This window comes from Nakaseomyces bracarensis, assembly GCF_045282275.1.
Source record: "Nakaseomyces bracarensis strain CBM3 chromosome Unknown Scaff2_0, whole genome shotgun sequence".
Classification (NCBI taxonomy): Eukaryota; Fungi; Ascomycota; class Saccharomycetes; order Saccharomycetales; family Saccharomycetaceae; genus Nakaseomyces; species Nakaseomyces bracarensis.
The window spans coordinates 273593-292364 of NW_027263961.1; the positions used below are offsets into that span (position 1 = coordinate 273593).

The 18772-nt window shown below is 35.9% G+C and overlaps 8 protein-coding genes across 8 annotated transcripts; 4 read left to right on the forward strand and 4 right to left on the reverse strand.

Moving 5' to 3' along the window:
• Positions 1–507: 507 nt before the first annotated feature.
• On the forward strand, positions 508–1665 carry PTI1 (cleavage polyadenylation factor subunit PTI1; the record flags this gene model as incomplete). Its single annotated transcript, XM_071050419.1, has 1 exon — positions 508–1665. One exon carries the CDS (start codon positions 508–510, stop codon positions 1663–1665), a length of 1158 nt encoding a protein of 385 aa, XP_070908665.1.
• An 803-nt stretch (positions 1666–2468) lies between these two features.
• Positions 2469–5027, forward strand: CHO2 (phosphatidylethanolamine N-methyltransferase; the record flags this gene model as incomplete). The annotated part of the gene is made up of 1 exon (XM_071050420.1): positions 2469–5027. One exon carries the CDS (start codon positions 2469–2471, stop codon positions 5025–5027), a length of 2559 nt encoding a protein of 852 aa, XP_070908666.1.
• A 238-nt stretch (positions 5028–5265) lies between these two features.
• Positions 5266–6006, reverse strand: MTR3 (exosome non-catalytic core subunit MTR3; the record flags this gene model as incomplete). Its single annotated transcript, XM_071050421.1, has 1 exon — positions 5266–6006. The coding sequence occupies one exon, from the start codon at positions 6004–6006 to the stop codon at positions 5266–5268; it is 741 nt and encodes a 246-aa protein (XP_070908667.1).
• A 725-nt stretch (positions 6007–6731) lies between these two features.
• NSR1 (Nsr1p) lies at positions 6732–7934 on the reverse strand (the record flags this gene model as incomplete). The annotated part of the gene is made up of 1 exon (XM_071050422.1): positions 6732–7934. One exon carries the CDS (start codon positions 7932–7934, stop codon positions 6732–6734), a length of 1203 nt encoding a protein of 400 aa, XP_070908668.1.
• Positions 7935–8302: 368 nt separating this feature from the next.
• Positions 8303–8734, reverse strand: RTS3 (Rts3p; the record flags this gene model as incomplete). The annotated part of the gene is made up of 1 exon (XM_071050423.1): positions 8303–8734. The coding sequence occupies one exon, from the start codon at positions 8732–8734 to the stop codon at positions 8303–8305; it is 432 nt and encodes a 143-aa protein (XP_070908669.1).
• Positions 8735–9458: 724 nt separating this feature from the next.
• On the forward strand, positions 9459–11591 carry TIF4631 (translation initiation factor eIF4G; the record flags this gene model as incomplete). Its single annotated transcript, XM_071050424.1, has 1 exon — positions 9459–11591. One exon carries the CDS (start codon positions 9459–9461, stop codon positions 11589–11591), a length of 2133 nt encoding a protein of 710 aa, XP_070908670.1.
• A 933-nt stretch (positions 11592–12524) lies between these two features.
• Positions 12525–13529, forward strand: GTR2 (Gtr2p; the record flags this gene model as incomplete). Its single annotated transcript, XM_071050425.1, has 1 exon — positions 12525–13529. One exon carries the CDS (start codon positions 12525–12527, stop codon positions 13527–13529), a length of 1005 nt encoding a protein of 334 aa, XP_070908671.1.
• A 454-nt stretch (positions 13530–13983) lies between these two features.
• On the reverse strand, positions 13984–18615 carry BPT1 (ATP-binding cassette bilirubin transporter BPT1; the record flags this gene model as incomplete). Its single annotated transcript, XM_071050426.1, has 1 exon — positions 13984–18615. The coding sequence occupies one exon, from the start codon at positions 18613–18615 to the stop codon at positions 13984–13986; it is 4632 nt and encodes a 1543-aa protein (XP_070908672.1).
• Between the last annotated feature and the right edge of the window lie 157 nt (positions 18616–18772).

An 18772-nucleotide genomic window follows, 5' to 3' on the forward strand; every position in this document is an offset into this window, starting at 1 on the left:
CATTCACATTACCTAATATCATGAACTTTTGCTTCTCCTGAGTTTTTAATAAAAAAGCATCGAATTGCACAAGTTTCTATTTTTTTCTTTACCCTATTTGTATAAATACTAGTTTTTTATATTATTTAAACCCTGTTATCATAACCACTTTTATAGATTCAACTCAATAGAAGACTTTCAAAACTTAATACGTATACTTTCAACATTTATGAAGTAATACTATATAATCTTAAATAAACATCACCAGTATACATTGATTTTATTTCATATCACTTAGTACGTTGTACGTTATATTTTTTCATGAGCTTTGGCCATTTCATAAATTTCTTAGCACTGCTGAAATGGCCTTAATGACAAGCATATCGCCCAGCATGTAGCACTGAACTGCGTGCAAAGCATTTATAATTTGGCAGAGTACATATCTACATATTACTGATAGAGTTTAAATCTATTTAATTGTCTCGCCACATACCCAGATTTTTTGATTAAGAAGGGAATAGCAAGAATATGAGCGATCCCAGAACACGGAATACCAGGCACATGCTGACGCCTGACAACTTGTCTACATCTATTCTTGTAACTAATTTACCTAGCGGATGGAATCAAGACGTTGTTTCCTCCATTATAGCGGGTTCCGGTCCCGTTGTACAAATAAATAAACGTACTGACCCGCGTACCGGGAAGATCAACGGATTAGTATACGAATACAAAGAGGCTTCAGATTGCAAAAGAGCATACGACCTGTTGCAAAGAGTAGGTAAGCTCCCAGTACAATTAGAGAGGATAATACCCAGCAATAGTAACTACAAAGAAAGAGATGTATCGGATAAACCAGAAATACCACTCGATCGTGAACACTACCCGTGGAGTGCCCAGCTGGAGCTGCCCTTTGAAATGATTTCAGAAGTGCCCCTACCAAAGAAGGCCAGTGTGAGTTCAAACACTAATAATAATAATAATAGCAGCAATGGTGGAAGTAGTAGCAACAGTAATAGCAGTAACAGCATGAATGGTGTCGTTGTATTTCCTGAAATATTGGCTAAGAGCTCGCAGAAGCTACCAAAACTGGAGCCAGAAGCTTTAAACTCCACAGATGCTATCTCCACTAACCTTGCTAAGATCGCACCGCCACAACTTATAGAGGTCATAACTAATTTGAAGATGTTAGCCAATCAAGGCAATACCCAACGAACCCAACTCGAGACTTTCTTGAAGTCAAGTAATGATATCATCATATCAATGACACAGGCTATGTTAGAGATGGGATTCATAGACTACGATATAGTTACACAAGTAATGAAGGATGTTACCATGGGTGGTTCAAGTAGTAATGAGACCAGTAATCGTGGAACACCTACAATTCCTCAGTACAACAACATAACACCTACAATGCCAATGGTAGGTATGGTCCCCCCACCGATGAATGTAATGCCACCAATGCAATTCATGCCACAACAGCATTTCGGATTCCCTCCTCCAGTACAGGCCCCTCAAGTACAATCACCACCTCAACGCCAAGTTAATATGGTCAAACTACAACAATTACCAGAAAATCAACGAGACATGGTAAAACAAGTCCTGAAACTCACAGACGAACAGATAGCTGCCTTACCAGAACAACAGCAAACAATGGTAACAAACCTCCGCAAAGAATACTTATACTAGTTATAATTTGCTAAACAGACCATATATATCATTTTATATTTGAATAATAGAGCATCATTTACGTAGCTATTGATGATCACTTTCGTCATCCGTCATCTCTGTCTTCTATTCACACTTTTCATTACTGCTTTCGATGCATGTGAATAGCCGTGTTGGAAGGGCAAGGCCTTCTTTGGTGCCCTGCGTTAGGGTGTCCACTAGATGTGTATCTTTACCATTTAAATTTAAATAGTGGTTGCATTTGTTTGTGCTGCGTATTTACAGTGTGCGTTAGTCCTGCCTTAAGACTCATTGACTGGTAGCTCTTTTCTTTTATGTTATTGATAAAATGTCCGTTTTCCCTTCTACTCGAGGGCTTTAAGATGGATGATTTGCCCTTTAAAATGGGGGTCCGTCCCTTTAACATTTAGACGGCATCTAGGGAATCCAAACTGTGTCTATGATCGAGTTACCAGTATATCAAATTACGCAAAGCTTGTTTGTTCAAAACTCCTAAATATTATAAACTTCTCGACTATATAAAGAACTTAGTTAATAGTAACTAGAAAGATAACGTAAAACTGTATTAAGTTTACAGAGGTAAAGGAGTCAAAAAGGAATAATAAAATCTTCAACAGATTTTTCACATTCTCAGCTAATATTTTCACATGCTATTATAAGTGATTTTGAAGCCCAATTTCAACTAATAAAACTTCATTATCATATAAAAACCTGAAAGCTATAATTTTAAGAACTGGCAACTCTTTAATTTTACAAGCACAAATAGAAAATAATAATACTAATAATTAAATAATAGACTTTAAATGTCAACTACTAACATTGAGGTAAAAATGCAGGCCAGGACTCGTAGTTCAGGGGTTGTTTTTAGTCCGCCAAAGACTCATGACATGGTTCGGTCGTTATTCGACCCACGGATCAAGAAGTCATTTCTAGAAGTTGTGATAGCGACTGTTATTCTCTCTAACTTCTTTGTTTGCTATTGGATGTTCACCAGGTGGGGGTTGTCGATGACAAGAAATTGCTTTCTGGTGCAGTACCTGTTTTGGAGATTGTCTTACAACTTGGGTATTGGGTGTGTGCTGCACTACCAGTCCCACTATGAAACTCTAACTAACTATGCCAAGACTCATCGTTTATTCTCGAAGAAGAATACCTCTCTACTGGCTAGATTTGTGCAGTTTGAAATTAAGTCAAAGATGCCTTCTAATTATAAGATAGAAGACTCGCCTGACGAACTTAACGTCTGGCTCGTATTCAGACAGTTTGTGGATTTGATCCTAATGCAAGATTTTGCGACCTATATGTTTTATGTCTATCTATCTATGTCATCGTGGAGTTTCACATGGAGAACTGGTCTAGGTATTGCCATGATCTTATTTAATGTATGGGTTAAACTTGATGCTCATAGAGTGGTTAAGGATTATGCATGGTACTGGGGTGACTTTTTCTTTTTACAGGATTCGGAGCTTATTTTTGATGGTGTATTCAACATTTCACCTCATCCAATGTATTCTATTGGTTACCTTGGTTATTACGGTCTTTCCTTGATTTGTGGCGATTACCGTGTCCTGCTTGTCTCTGTTTTTGGCCATCTATTGCAATTTTTGTTTTTGAAATATGTTGAGACACCTCACATTGACAGAACATACGGTAGTAGCTTAGATGATGATTTATCCAATGGTACGGTTGATGATTTGATTGCTAGGGAACACAATGATTACACTCACCCATTGATTAGCGCAGGAATTATTTTTGAAAACTTTGACAAATTGAGAGTTACTGATTATCTAACTGTTGGAACCACAGCGGTTTTGTTAATATGGGGATTCTTTAGCGCACCATCCTCCCGTGCAGTCTTCTGGATGACATTCGTTGCAAAATTAACTACCTGGCTTTTTGTTAGTTATATCTTGTACAGACAATCCAATGAAAAATGGTTCACTAAACTCTTCTTGAAAAATGGCTATACTCAGGTACATTCATTCCAGCAATGGCAATTTATTTACAATTACTCTCTAGTGTTATCATATACGTTGATTTTTGTTCAAACAATCTTAAAACTGAAGGAGATATATCCTTTAATCAACTATAGTCATGTTATTTTTGGACTAATATGCTGTGCATTGCAAATGTGGTGTAACTCTGAAATAAGAACTGCTATTTCTGACTTTGGCTGGTTCTATGGTGATTTCTTTTTGATCAACTATATTGTCACAAGGAAATTGACCACCCAAGGTATTTACAGATACTTGAATAATCCTGAAGCAATTTTAGGTGTAGCTGGTATTTGGGGTTCTGTTTTAATGACAAACTTCGCTTGGGAAAATACAGTTCTTGCGTTACTGTGGACTGCCACTAACTTTGTTTTAGTCAAGTTTATCGAAACTCCACATGTTACTAAAGTTTACGGAGCCTCAGCAGATCGTTTGGGTGGGGTTGAAAAGACACTTCTTGGATTAAAGCCGCTCAGAAGAGTTTCAGAACTGGTAGATAAGGCTGAACATATTATATTACGCTCATTTCTGAACAATGAAACACCTTTGAGCTCTAATTATCTAAAAATGGACTCTGATCTATCATTATCTAGTGTTAACTCTGATGAATCTGATTCAAACGGTGAATCTATTATAAAACAGGATAAAGTTGATAGAGATACACTATGGGAAAATGCTGTGGAACATGCTATTCATAAGGTGTCTTCTAGGCTAGGTCCATACTGTGATTTGGATATCTCCGGATTTGATGCCAAAAATAAGGCTATTCTGCCACAAGCATTAACTATCACCTGGAAATTGCCTCTAGAGCTGTATCATGAAAAGGACTGGATCGGGTTGTACAATGTTCTAGATACCAAAAATGTTCGTGAAAGGACTAGAATCTCATCATTCGGTCATTGGAGTGGTACTTGTCCCGAAGCATATCAACAAGGATCAAAGAATGTTAAATCAGTTGTTGAATTCAGAAAAGAGGAGAATTTTGTTCATGGTAAGGTTTTATTTGATGCTAATCTTTTATACTACAAGCATGGTATTTATGAGTTTAGATATCATTCAAGAGGTTCCCATAAAGTTCTTCTTATCTCAAACCCATTTGAATTGGAATATCCACATTTTACTGCAAATTCCGCTGATACACTAAAGAGTGAACTAAGTGGTTTCCTGACCGAATTGAATGTGTTAAAAAATAATAAATTTGATAGCAAATCAAACGAATATTTCGGTAACAGTAATTTAAAGAAGCTGATCAGAGACTCTACAGGTGTAGAGATATCAACAGATTATATTAAGAGAGTTAATGGTGATATTGACATAATTTCAAGAAGAGTTTGGGAAATCAAAGAAGTTCTAGAGAAATTAGAGTAAATGTTAATATCACGGAAATTGGATAACATTTCAAATATTATACAATCATCATAAATTCACATACATTTGTATACATTCGAATATAGTATTTTTTTATATCTTTTTACATATCAGTGTAACAGTAATTAACATTAACTACAATATCAAAAATTACAAAAAGAGCAAAGGAAAAAGAAGGTTCAGGAATATGTTATCTTAAACATTTCTAGGAACAGCAGCTATTTAGGTAAATATGTTGTTAGATTTTTGTCTTTTGTTCCAGATATTTACGCATTATTGACCTGTATTGATGGTATTCCGCCCGACAGCTGTCAATTATGTCCATTATATTATCATCCTCCTTATTGCTATCTTTCCATACGCCAATTACTTCTTGGCCACCTTTTATGAAGGATACCACGCTACCATTACTTTGGCCAGCAGCTGCTAGGTCTACCATCTCGATTTCCGCATCTATTAGTGCCATAGTAATAGATGTTATACAATGTGGAATAATTTTGTAAATATTTGAAGAGACGCCACTAACATTATTCTGTTCTTTGAAATTGGAAAGGTCTTTTTCGTACGTTATATACACAAATATGTCTATACCGGCTTTAGGATACCTCTTCAGGTTAACAACCCCGCTAAACAAATTAGTTAAGAACCCAGCCACTTCTTTCAACTCCTTGGTGTCGTATTTCTCCAGGAGTCCGTTCTTTAATTGAATGGATAGAGAAGCTTGCGATGTAAATGACCCTCTAATGGATTTAGGACCGTATACAGATGTAATTAGTGATGTCTGGTGTTTCGTTACCTTTGGATCTTTAACTTCTACAAGTGCAGAACCATTACAGTTCGAGATGAATCCTGTATGGAGAGCAATTTGTTCAGTACTATCAGGTTCATAAGATTCTTTGGTTTGGTCCACAGTAGTGCTAAAAGCTATAGGTTTCGCACTGGATGGGCCGAGTAATCTTCTTCTATCTTGAACATTCATATTTGTAGTCGTGTATCTGTTATATATTTAACTGTATGATTGAATTTCGTAGACTTTAAAATGTAATAAATCACTAAACTAGTCAAATACTATAGAAAAGTTTTTGCGATGAGGTGAAATTTTTTATAATTTTTTTTTTCACTTTTAGTTGTAAATGACGTAATTTAATGAATAGTATAAAGCAAGATAATATATTAATGATGAGTTACTATATTATAAACTTATTGATAGTATTTTTAGCTTATTGATAGAGAATCGAAATTATTTTTTTTTTTATATTGAAAAGTGTTTGAATATTACATATGAAAGTATATATCCAATGTATTGGATTGTTTTTAGAAATAATAAACACATTTTGAGAAAACTAATATACAGAAATAATAAAAGTTTGGATGTAGAGAAAATATTATAATGTCCCAAGAATATTACAAGGATAGGTAAAATCCTATTAAATTGAAGACAATGCCTTAAAAAAAGAATGGAAGAAATTTCAAGTAGAGATAATAAAAATTATAATAATAAAAAAAAATTTTTCTTTTAAAAAAAAATAATGCCCATAATGATTTGTTTGTTAGTTTTTATGATTTTGTTTGTTTTATATTATTCTTTTAACTTCAGTTGAAATGAATAAGTAGTATATTTGATTATCCTTATTTTTTTTTTTTAAAATTTTTTTTTTTATTTTGTAAAAGTTTAATATTATATTATTTTTTTAGTGATATTCCTTAATCGAAGGTCTTCTTTTGACCAGAGAAGGTAGATCTTGGCTTACCCAATGGGGCGGTGTTGGCACCGGAGCCGGAGGCTCTGAAACCACCACGGTTACCACCACGGCCACCACCACGGCCACCTCTGAAACCACCACGGCTACCACCACGGTTACCACCACGGTTACCACCGTCGTTGTTTGGCTTTGGAGTGGAGTAGTCTAGTCTGACTGGTCTGTTGTCGATGTATTCACCTTGTAGGGCTTCTAGAGCACTCTTAGCGGCGTCAACGGTGGTGAATTGGACGTAACCGAAACCCTTTGGTTGTTCAGTTTCTGGGTGGGTTGGGATACGAACGGAGACAATCTCACCGTGTGTGCTGAACAATTCGTAGATAGCATCTCTGTCAGCGTTGAAGGATAGGTTACCCAAGAACAAAGTCTCGGATGGGGTAGATGGAACATCACCAAATCTCTTGGCACGGTCCTCTTTTGGGTTAACAGCTGGCTTGCTGGTAGACATGTCGACGTTAATTGGTCTACCGTCAATTTCCTTTTCGTGCATCTCCTTGACAGCCTTTTCAGCGAAGGACTTGTCCTCGAAGTCGACGTAACCGTAACCACGAGATCTGTCGGTACCTCTTTCGTACATAACTCTAGCACCAACGACACCACCGATGTGCTCGAATTCTTGTTTTAGCCATTCGTCATCGATAGACCAGGACAATCTACCAACAAAAACAGTAGCTGGTTCGTTGTCAGTCTTAGCCTTCTTTGGAGTAGATTCTTCTTCTTCAGAATCAGCTTTACGCTTCTTAGAATCCTTCTCTTCGTCAGAAGAGGAAGAGGAAGAGGAAGAGGAAGTGTCCTTCTTTTCTTCTTCTTCTTCTTCAGAGTCGGAAGAATCAGAATCAGAAGAGGAAGACGAAGATGAAGAAGAGTCAGAGTCAGAATCAGAAGAAGAAGAAGATTCCTTCTTGTCTTCCTTCTTTTCTTCCTCTTCGTCAGAAGAGGAATCGGAAGAAGTATCCTTATCCTTCTTTTCCTCCTTCTTTTCCTCCTCTTCTTCAGAATCAGAAGACTCAGATTCAGATGAAGATGATGAAGAAGATTCAGAAGAGGATGAAGATGAAGATTCAGAAGAAGAAGAAGAAGAGGAAACTTCTTCCTTCTTGGAAACCTTTAGGTTTTTCTTTGAACTCTTAGTAGCAGACTTAGCCATTGTTATATATGTTGTTAGTGTTTTGTTTGTGAGCAATTGCTTGGTTATATATTGAAAAACACTAAGTAAGTAAAAGAGGGAAAGGAAAGTTTTCTATAAAGTTAAGAAAGAACATTAGTTATTATATACTAAATGAAAATTTTTAAAAGCTCATCGCAAATTTTCGGGATGCTCATCGCAAAAAAAAAAAAAAAATTTTTTTTCAAAAAAAAAAGAAAGAAAAAAAAAGAAATGGATCACGTGAGCTATTATAAAATAAAATGTAATCAGAGAGAATGGCTTTATAATCTATAATATATGTAAAATGAAAGTATATATATGAAAAAAAAAAAATATATATATAAGGGGATGATGGGAATATTTTTACTTTATTTCTTTCTTGCTGCAGCTGCTGCACGTTTTTTGAATTCGAGAAGCTCTAGTTGTCTCTGTTCTTTTACCACTAGGGAAGGTCTTCTGTTTGAGGAAGAGGAAGAAGATGATATACTAGCTTGTCTTGAGTGAGACGGCGAAGTAGGTATGCGTAAGAAGGAGTCTCTCTTCTGTCCGTGTTCTTCGTCGTCCTCGTCATCTGTAAGTATTGCTGAGTTTGTAGCGATAGAGTTAGCAGTAGAGGTAGACCCGGCACGCTTGCGTCCCGGTGTTACCTCATCCGTATACACACTCAACCGCTGCCTGAGTCTGGCGTTCTCTACTTTTAAAGCCTCTATCTCCTTCAACAACTTCACCACAATCGCATCTTGCTCTTTCTCCATCTCATTGATGATCTGTTCCCGAGACAACCTCCTAGGATTCTCCATTGTTTATTTTACTGCTATTGTATTGTATTGTATTGTATATTGTATTGTATATTGTATTGTATATTGTATTTGTTTGGTTCTTATTTAAAATAGTATACAACTTTTTATAATCAATTGAAAGAATTCCCCTCTTCTCTTCTCTTGACTAACTTTTTCAATATATAATGAACTACGACAATGTAAAGCCACAAACAATAATTCAACAATAGAGCAAAGCCCTTATTCTTTTAGGTTCTTTCTTGGAAGCAATTCAAAACAAGCAATATGCCCAATTACCACACTCACATCCATTCACCACTCCATCCCTTCACCAATTACCACCTTGCCCTCCATCCACAAACCAAATCCCCCTTCAAAAAGAAAAAAAAAAGAAAGAAAGAAAGAAAACATCACGTGTATATACACATATACGTAGATCATGTGTTGTTACCGTGTCATAGTATATATCGTTATACGTGTTATCACATGGTATTAGTATATACTTATATTTCTCGTGATTGCTTACGTATAATATTACTTTTGGTATTACAAAAAAATTTTTTTTCGTTTTTTTTTTTTTTGCTTTTTTTGCAGTGAAAAAAAAAAATTATCGATGGGCATCGCAAATAAGAAAAAAAAAGTAAAAGAGTTATTACTGGTAATTCGAAGTTGTTTTAGATATTCATTACTATAAGGAATTGATTATAAAGAAGCAATCACTTCTATAGTAGAAAAGCAAACAAATATGGAGGATAGTGCTGAACAGACGAGAAAGACGTTTATTGAGCAAGTTAAGCAGAGGAAAGCTGCTTTGGAGCAAGCTAAACTTGCTAAGCAGAGAGAAGAGGCTTTAAAGGCTAAACAAGAAGAAGATGCTAGACTAGCAGAAGAAGAAGCTAAAAAGGCTGAACAAGCTAAGCAAGAAGCTGAACAAGCTAAGCAAGAAGCTGAACAAGCTAAACAAGCTGAACAAGAAGCTGAACAAGCTAAACAAGCAAAGCAAGAAGCTGAACAAGAAGCTGAACAAGAAGCTGAACAAGAAGCTAAGGAAGAACTTCAACCAGAAGAAGTGACTAAGCCTGTGGAGAACGAATCTGAGGGAAAAATTTCTGAAGAGAAGACTGCTGAAGAGCCAAAGGAAAATGAGGTGGAGACTAAGGCAGAAATTGCTCCAGAGAGTGGTCTTTCTGCATTTTTGGAGAAAGTTCGTGAAGTTGCTGGTATTGAAGACCCATATACTATGAGCTATCCTGAGCCAATTGAGAAGCCAGATCCAAGATACAAGAAAGAGGCTGTCAAGTTTACATACGGTCCAACTTTCCTGCTGCAGTTCAAGTCTGCTATCTCATACAGTATGGATGAGAAGTTCAAAGCTGATGTTGCCTCCAAGATTGTGATCCCACCATCAAGCTCTAACAGAAGGAATAACAGCACCAGATCCCTAAGAGATCCAGCTGTGCTTGCTGGTTCTTCTCGTAACAGCTCGAGAAGAAGCACCCGTAGCTCCAAGAGATCTTCCAGAAGAAGTGATAGAGATGGAAGAGACAGCAGAAGAGGTGGTCGTGACCATTCTAGAAGACCTGATGATAATGAGGAGTCTAAGACAAAGCCACCTGCTGAGCCAGTGGCGCCATTGGTCCCAAGTGCAAACAGATGGGTGCCAAAGTCCAGACTTAAGAAGGCAGATGACAATGGTGAGCCAACTGTTAGATATGCCCCAGATGGTGTTACTGTTCTGTTAGAAAAGGATGAAGTTGAAAGAAAGATGAAGTCCCTACTGAATAAATTGACACTAGAGAAGTTCGATCCAATCTCTGCTGAAATTATTGAAATTGCTAACCAATCACAATGGGAAACTAAGGGTGAAACCCTCCAAATTGTTATTGAACAAATATTCTTGAAGGCTTGTGACGAACCTCACTGGTCTTCCATGTATGCTCAATTGTGTGGTAAGCTAGTGAAGGATCTAAACCAAGATATCACTGATGAGGCTAATGAGGGTAAGACTGGTCCAAAATTGGTTTTATTATACTTGGTCGCTAGATGTCATACTGAATTTTCCAAGGGTTGGTCTGATAAGCTTCCAGGCAATGAAGATGATGGTCCGATGGAGCCAGAAATGATGTCTGATGAATATTACCAAGCTGTTGCAGCCAAGAGAAGAGGTCTCGGTTTAGTTCGTTTTATCGGTTTCTTATACAACTTGCATCTATTAACTGTTAAGATGATGTTCGAATGTTTCCGTAGACTGATGAAGGATCTAACTGATTCTCCATCCAACGAAATTTTAGAATCTGTGGTTGAATTGTTAACTACCGTTGGTATGCAATTTGAAAATGACAGTTTTGCCATTGGCGAAAACGTTCTGCAAGGTTCTGACCTACTAGATACTCTATTCGAGCTTATCCAGAACATCATTGACAATGGTGCTATTTCAAGTAGAATCAAGTTCAAGTTGATTGACATAAAGGAATTGAGGGAAGATAAACACTGGAACAGTGATAACCAAGATCAGGGTCCAAAGACTATCAAGCAAATTCACGAGGAAGACGAAAAGGCCCGTCAACTAAAGGCTATGAACAGTAACAGTAATATGGGCTCTAGAAACAATTCCAGACGTAGTGGCAGAGACAGAGATTTCTCTTCTAGACAAGGAAGCAACAGAGATAGAAGTCTAAGGAATTCCAAGAGAGAATTTGGTTCTTCTCGTAGCAGTACAAACATTTCGAAGGATAACTTTATTACCACGAGATCAGCCTCTGGTAGATACAGCAACGCACAGACTGCTAGAGCTCCACCACAAAAGGAAGAAGCTCCAATCAAACATTCTGCATCCACAAATATGTTCAGTGCATTAATGAATGATGATGAAGAGTAAAAAGAAATGCAGCATCAATGAAATAAAAAATATCTTACCAGATATTTGTAGTGCAGGCATTAATGTATATCTTTTTTTCGCTTTTAACTTTTTTTCCCTATAAAATATCATCATGCAACATTTTATTATTATCTAACCCATATTGTTTGAATTCTTTTTCTTCTAATTTTTTTGTCCTAATGCTTTTTGTTTGCCCTTATGTTTCTGTTTATTCATCAAAGGAAAACATTTCAAGAGAACCCTTTCTGTTTTTAATTTGATTATTTGCATTCATTCCTGTTCTTTTTTGTTTTTTTGTCTTTATTCCATAATCTTTCTAATACTAATAATTTATTGACTCCAATTTATTGCATTAGAAATTTTATACAAATCCAGCTTTTACACATAAAGAGATAAGATTAAATTGCTATTGTATTGTTATTACTTCTTTTTTTTGATTATTTTAGTTTAAAAAGAAAGTAAAAAGCCAAGAAAGTCCTTATGAATAACATCATTCCCTAGGGAAAATATTGACCTTTTCATAATCGAAGGACAGTATTAATAAACATTAAAAAGGTAAGGATAAATAGAGAGAATCCCACTCCCCAACGTATTTTTTTTGTAAATTAAATAATGTCATTTAACCTAATATTTATGACCGTAATATCGTTCTTTTTCCTTTTCCCCCTGGTTGAACGTCCTTCATAAGCATAAAAATTGCTTAGATATCAAATCTATGGCTTGATAATCCTTTATCCACTAGTCAATAAAGCTTTATATTGCATATGTCTTTTATAAAAAGGCTAATTTCAGTTGATTGTCATCCCAAGCGAGGCGATGAGCCTGATTGAAAAAAAATGGAAAAAAATGAAAGAGCCATTCAATTTTAAAAGGGTATTTAAATGAACTTGTTAAATTGGTGATGGGTTCAGTAGCCCTAAGAATAAAGCAGCGATGAGTTTAGAGAACAATGAGTCTAAGGCGATGGTTATGTTGATGGGGCTTCGCCGTTGCGGGAAGTCGTCGATATGTAAAGTTGTTTTTCATAATATGCAACCACTGGACACTTTATATCTGGAATCCACGTCAAATCCTACAATGGAGCATTTCTCTACACTAATTGATCTGGCGGTGATGGAGTTACCTGGGCAGCTGAATTATTTTGAGCCTAGTTACGACTCGGCACAACTATTTAAGAGTGTTGGAGCACTAGTATATGTTATAGATTCGCAGGACGAGTACATGAACGCCATTACTAATCTGGCCATGATTATTGAATATGCACACGAGGTTAATCCCTCCATAAATATTGAAGTACTGATTCACAAGGTGGACGGACTTAGTGAAGATTTCAGGGTTGATGCACAAAGGGATATTATGCAAAGAACTGGTGAGGAATTGATGGAACTTGGACTAGACGGCGTTCAGGTCTCATTTTATTTAACCTCCATTTTCGACCATTCCATATATGAGGCCTTTTCAAGAATAGTGCAGAAATTAATACCCGAACTTTCTTTTCTGGAGAACATGCTGGACAACCTTATCCAGCATTCCAAAATTGAGAAGGCTTTCTTATTCGATATTAACTCTAAGATTTATGTATCAACAGACTCAAACCCAGTAGATATACAGACTTATGAGGTTTGTGCAGAATTTGTGGATGTGACAATTGATTTGTTTGATTTATATAAAATATCCCAGAACTCAGGGGAAAATGAACCAAGAAGAAGAGAGTTAAAGAATGTCTCACAACTAGCAAATGGGGTTGTTATCTATCTAAGGCAAATGATTCGAGGTTTGGCACTGGTTGCACTAATAAGACCTAACGACACAGATACAGAAAGCTGTTTGACGGTGGTGGATTATAACATTGATGTATTTAAAAAGGGATTAGAAAAGATTTGGTCGAAATCTAAACCTGAGATCACTTCTGATGCGGTTCAGAATTCAATAACATAAATATTTAATAAAACTAAATTAGTTAATACCATTTTTATATTTTTTAACTTCAAAAAATAAAGAATAAAAAGATACGATTATAAAGAAGTTATAATACCCAGTGACTCTCTGTATTTTATAATAGAGTTCATAAATGTAATAACTAAGGTACTTTGGCCATAACGTTTTATGTATATTGGAATATATTGTAAATCGAAAAAAAATAATAGCACTCACGATGGGGGTCGAACCCATAATCTTCTGATTAGAAGTCAGACGCGTTGCCATTACGCCACGCGAGCTTACTATTTGTTGTAGGTTTTGTTTATTAGCTTCATACATATTATATTTGTCGTGTAATGCCTTCTGAGTCGTCTACAACCGTAGAGCTTCTCGTACTCCAATAAAACGAATAGTTTGAAAGATCATTAAAGTATCAATACTTACGATTATATAATGTTAATGAAGAAAGTACTCAGTCTCTATTTTTCAGGTAACCACCCTGTTCACATAATTTATAGAAAATTGAATCTTTTTGTTCTAACAGTTCATCAGGTGATCCAAACTCTTTTACCTCACCGTTATCTAACACAACAATACGATCACTATCCAATACAGTATCTAGTCTATGTGCAACTGTCAGAATAGTTCTGTCAGCAAATTCTTTTCTAATGGTTTCTTGAATAATTTTGTCCGTTTCAAGGTCTACTGCAGCAGTAGCTTCATCAAGGACAAGGACTTTTGATTTATTCAATAATGCACGAGCTAAACATAATAACTGTTTTTGCCCTACAGACAAGTTACCACCCCCTTCTCGGATAGGTATATCTAAAGGTGAACTTATAGTATTAGTACCAGTAATAGAAGCGTCTTTATTAAGCTCTTCCATTATACTTTCGATGTGCGGTTTCAAATGAGATAAACCTACGGCTTTCCATATTTCACTGTCACTGTTATCTCCAAATGGATCTAAGTTACTACGAATTGTTCCTTCAAAAGCTTGGGCATCTTGGGGGATAATTGCGATATGACTTCTCAAATCCATTAGTCCAATTTTAGTGATATCAACACCATCTATTATGATAGTTCCTTGTAATGGTTCCAAAAGCCTGAATAGAGCCATAGAAAGCGTAGACTTCCCTGCCCCAGTCCTTCCTACAACACCAATCTTTTCTCCAGATTTTATTTCCAAGTTAATGTTCTTGAGAACCGGATCTAAAGTTTCTCTGTATGTTGTTGAATAGTTCTTGAAGTGAATAATACCTTGTGATGGCCAACTTTGCTCCACCCTTTTACCCTCAATAATATCTGGAGCCTCAGAATTAATATTGCAGTATTCGACAATTCTCTCGACAGAAACAATATTAGTTTCTATTAAAACAGAAGACCTGACGATCCAAATTAATGATTGAGTAATCTTTAATGCATAACTCATCAATAAACCAACCATACCCGATGATAATTGTTTTTTGGTTCCTAAGGTGCTCAATGCCAATAATCCTGTAATCAAAACTATCAAAGCACCTATGGATTGTAATCTAACAGAAAGCCATCTGTTTGAAGAACGATAGTTGAAAAAGCAGTTAATACTAAATTGAATTTTCTCATAATTCAGATGATAGAATCGTTCGATTTGTTCATAGGCAGAAATTGTATAATGTCCCGATAAACTCTCACCCATTAACGACATTATGGGTGAGTATGATATGCTCGTCAGTCTTTTCAGTTCCCTTGAGAGCACGATGTAAAATGACTGATAATATATATACACGACTAACAAACATGCATTCATAATAAAAAATGTCGGCATATTGAACGTCACTAGAATTACAGTAATGACATAATCCAAAATTGACATAAAAAACATTGAAAAGACATTTTGCAGCGTTGTATCCACCGAATCAATATCAGAAGAGAACCTGTTAATAATCCTACCAGTAGGTGTAGTTTCGAAAAAGGACATTGGGCTTCTCATTATACTTTCAGCCATTCGATTATGGAGTGTTTTTGATCCTTTTAGAGAGCCATACAGCAACATTGTAATACTTCTCATATTGTTACAAAAGGTACCACCTACTCCAATAAGTGCATACACACCCAAAAACCAAAGCAAGTTTAAGTTGGCTTCATTTTTTAGGTTAGATTCAGACCAGTACTTTAGCCAGAAACCTTGAAGTAAATCGAAACATCTTGTCGATATTAAAAACAGGAAAAAGAGTAAAACTCCAATATATCCACACGCCTTCATATAAGTGATATATACACCATTTTTAACCCTACCTCGCTCCATCTTTTCATCCTGCTGATTGGTTTTCTTCTTAAGGTCCTTATCAGAGAAATGTTTAATAGCCTTCAACGAAACCATTGACGCTCTTCTTGTTGATAACTTCATCATATTTCTCTCATTAATTTCTGTATTCTCATCATCGATGTCTATATCTGAGTTATTATCATTTAGTAATACATTCATGACGCTTTTATCTGTTGTGCCCTCTTGAATTGCATCAAACTCAGGTTTTTCGAGATCGAATTCATGGATTAAAGATTTCAATTTAGAGTCATCAGAGTTTCTCATCAATTCATCATACCCTCCACTTTCTACTATTGTTTTGTTTTCTAGTAAATATATTCTTGTAGAATGTTTTAATACAGATACTGTATTAGTGGATAAAATTATTGTTTTGTCTTTTAGTAAACCTGTTTTTTCGTGAAGAACTTCCTTGATAATGGTTTTACAGACTTCAGTATCTACGGCTGAAAGAATGTCATCTAGGAGATATAAGTCTGCTCTGGAATATACCGCTCTCGCTAAAGATAATCGTGTTTTCTGGCCACCAGATAGAACAATACCTTTTTCTCCGACCATCGTGTCGTCCCCGTCGGGTAGAACTTTGATATCAGGTTCCAATTGACATGCTTTAACTGTAGCATTGTAGAAATCCTCATCGTACTTATGGCCAAATAAAATATTCTCTTTCACAGTAGCATTCATTATCCATGCTTCTTGAGGACAATATGCAATTGAGGTAGCATTGATTTGAAAACTAGGTGATATATATCCTTGATCACCTGAGATGCAAGGTAGTTGGCCTAAAATGGATTTTAAGAAGGTTGATTTACCAGAACCAACTCTACCAACAATGCAGATTAACGATCCCTTTGGGACATCGAAATTGTTAATAGATTTTAATGCTAATTGTGTGGATTCTACTCTTTGCTCTAATTCACCTGCGGTATTTGAATCCCCGTGTTCATCATCTTCATTTTGGATTTTTTCCGGTGACTTCCATAAAAATGTTGCGTTATTAATTCTCACTATCATTGTCGTATCATCTTCTGGAGCCTCGGAACGTTCAATAAAACTGTTATCTAATTCCTCTAATAAGAGGAAATGCTTTAATCTAGACACAGATACACTTGTCTCGATAATACGAGTTATCATAGATGGAATAGAATAAATAGCGCTGTTCAATATGTTAAAAAGGGATAAGGCTGGGAATACTATTTCAGGAGTCAGAGGAATTTTAGTCATCAGAGCAAAAGTCATGAATGTAGAGCAGGTAACCAATAATGGTACTGAATTCCATGCAAATGAAATAAAGTTACTCATTACACCTATCTTTTTAAGGTTTTCTAGTTCCAAGTCGTTTCTAATATGGAATAATCTTTTCAGCATTGGTTTTTCCCAGGCATATAACTTTATAGATTTAATTGAATTTAGAATTTCGCTTACAGTTTTAATTCTAGAATCTTTGTATTTCATCTGGGTCTTGGAGAGAGCCTTTAACTTCCTCGATAGTAAAGAATTAATGGGAACCATGATCACCATTACTGTAATACCTGCAAATACACCTTCACGTAATAAGAAATATAAGGACAACAGTCCCACAATAATCTGTATAGGTGATCCAATAAGTGTTTGTGCATCTTCAAAAAACTTTTGAATACGTAAAACATCAACAGATGCCATATTTAAAATGTCACCGATTTGGGCTTCATTTCTTGATTCTAGGGAAAGCTTCAGAGATTTTTGATATACTAGAGCGGCCAATGAACCTCTGATACCCAAACCTGCCTCGAAAATAATGATATAGAACTGGTTGGTCAAGAAGATGCTAAAGATGTCTATTGAAAATATGGCCATAGAAATCAGAAAAGAATGTAATGGTGGATAGTCTTGAAACTCATCAGAATTGAAGGATTTGATGAAACTACGCAATAACAAGGGTTTAGCGATCGTGAGTAAGTCCTTCACCGTTTCGTATGTAACTGATATCAGCACGATCTTGCCGAAGGTGCTCCATAGGGCACGCATTAGTGATTTTTTACCGGACCATTTCTGGGACTCCCAATTTTTCCTTAAGTGTTTAGTGAAAAATCTAATGTCAAGGTTAATTGGAGGCATTGGTAAGTTTTCTGGGTCCTTTATGTAGTTTAGTTTGTGTGTCTCTGTGAGAAGCGGGTTCAACCATACAAATGTGATGTTTACAAGGAAGTTGTAGTCCTTGAACCAACCATTGTCGTCGTACAATTTAGTCAGTTCCTGTACTGGTTTGTATGAAGTAGTTAGAAGCACAGCTAATGACGAATGCAAAACGGCTAGGGAATATTGAACGTATTGGTTGGTATCGTAGGGTGAGAGAAGAGAGTACTTCTCTGTGTTCGTTATGCATTGGAATATGTATAGTATAGTGAAAAACAATGAATATAAAATCTGGTTTGAGATAGCGTAATTGAGGGTGTATAGTTCCAAAAGGTAAGTAGGCACCAGCACCACTGTGGTATATGCCAGTTGCCCTAAGAACATATAATAAATAACAGGCTGATCATCGAAAAGGGTAACATTATGAGAATCAATAGCTATTAGCAGAGTTGTATGCACAACAATAAGTAAAGCATACACGAAAATGAAACCATAGTTCCGTATTGTTAGTTTCTTAAATGAGAAAGGTATACACCTATCTCTATGTGATTTCCTATATCGAACCAAGTATATCAGTTGTCCAAACCCTTGTACTGAGAATAATAGTTGCGTTACGACCGCGATGAGCCCAATCAAACTCGGGTTAATTACATTTGTGTGATTATCCACATACGGAGTAAACATTGCGGCATAAAGGGTTGAATGGCTCTTTTATTATTGTTTTTTTTTGTTCACACCCGTAAATAGATATTTTTTGTTCTTGAATTAAGAAAAGGAATGTATATTAAAAATGAATAAACATGTTTTTTTATATATTATTTATACGTAATGTGTTTTATTT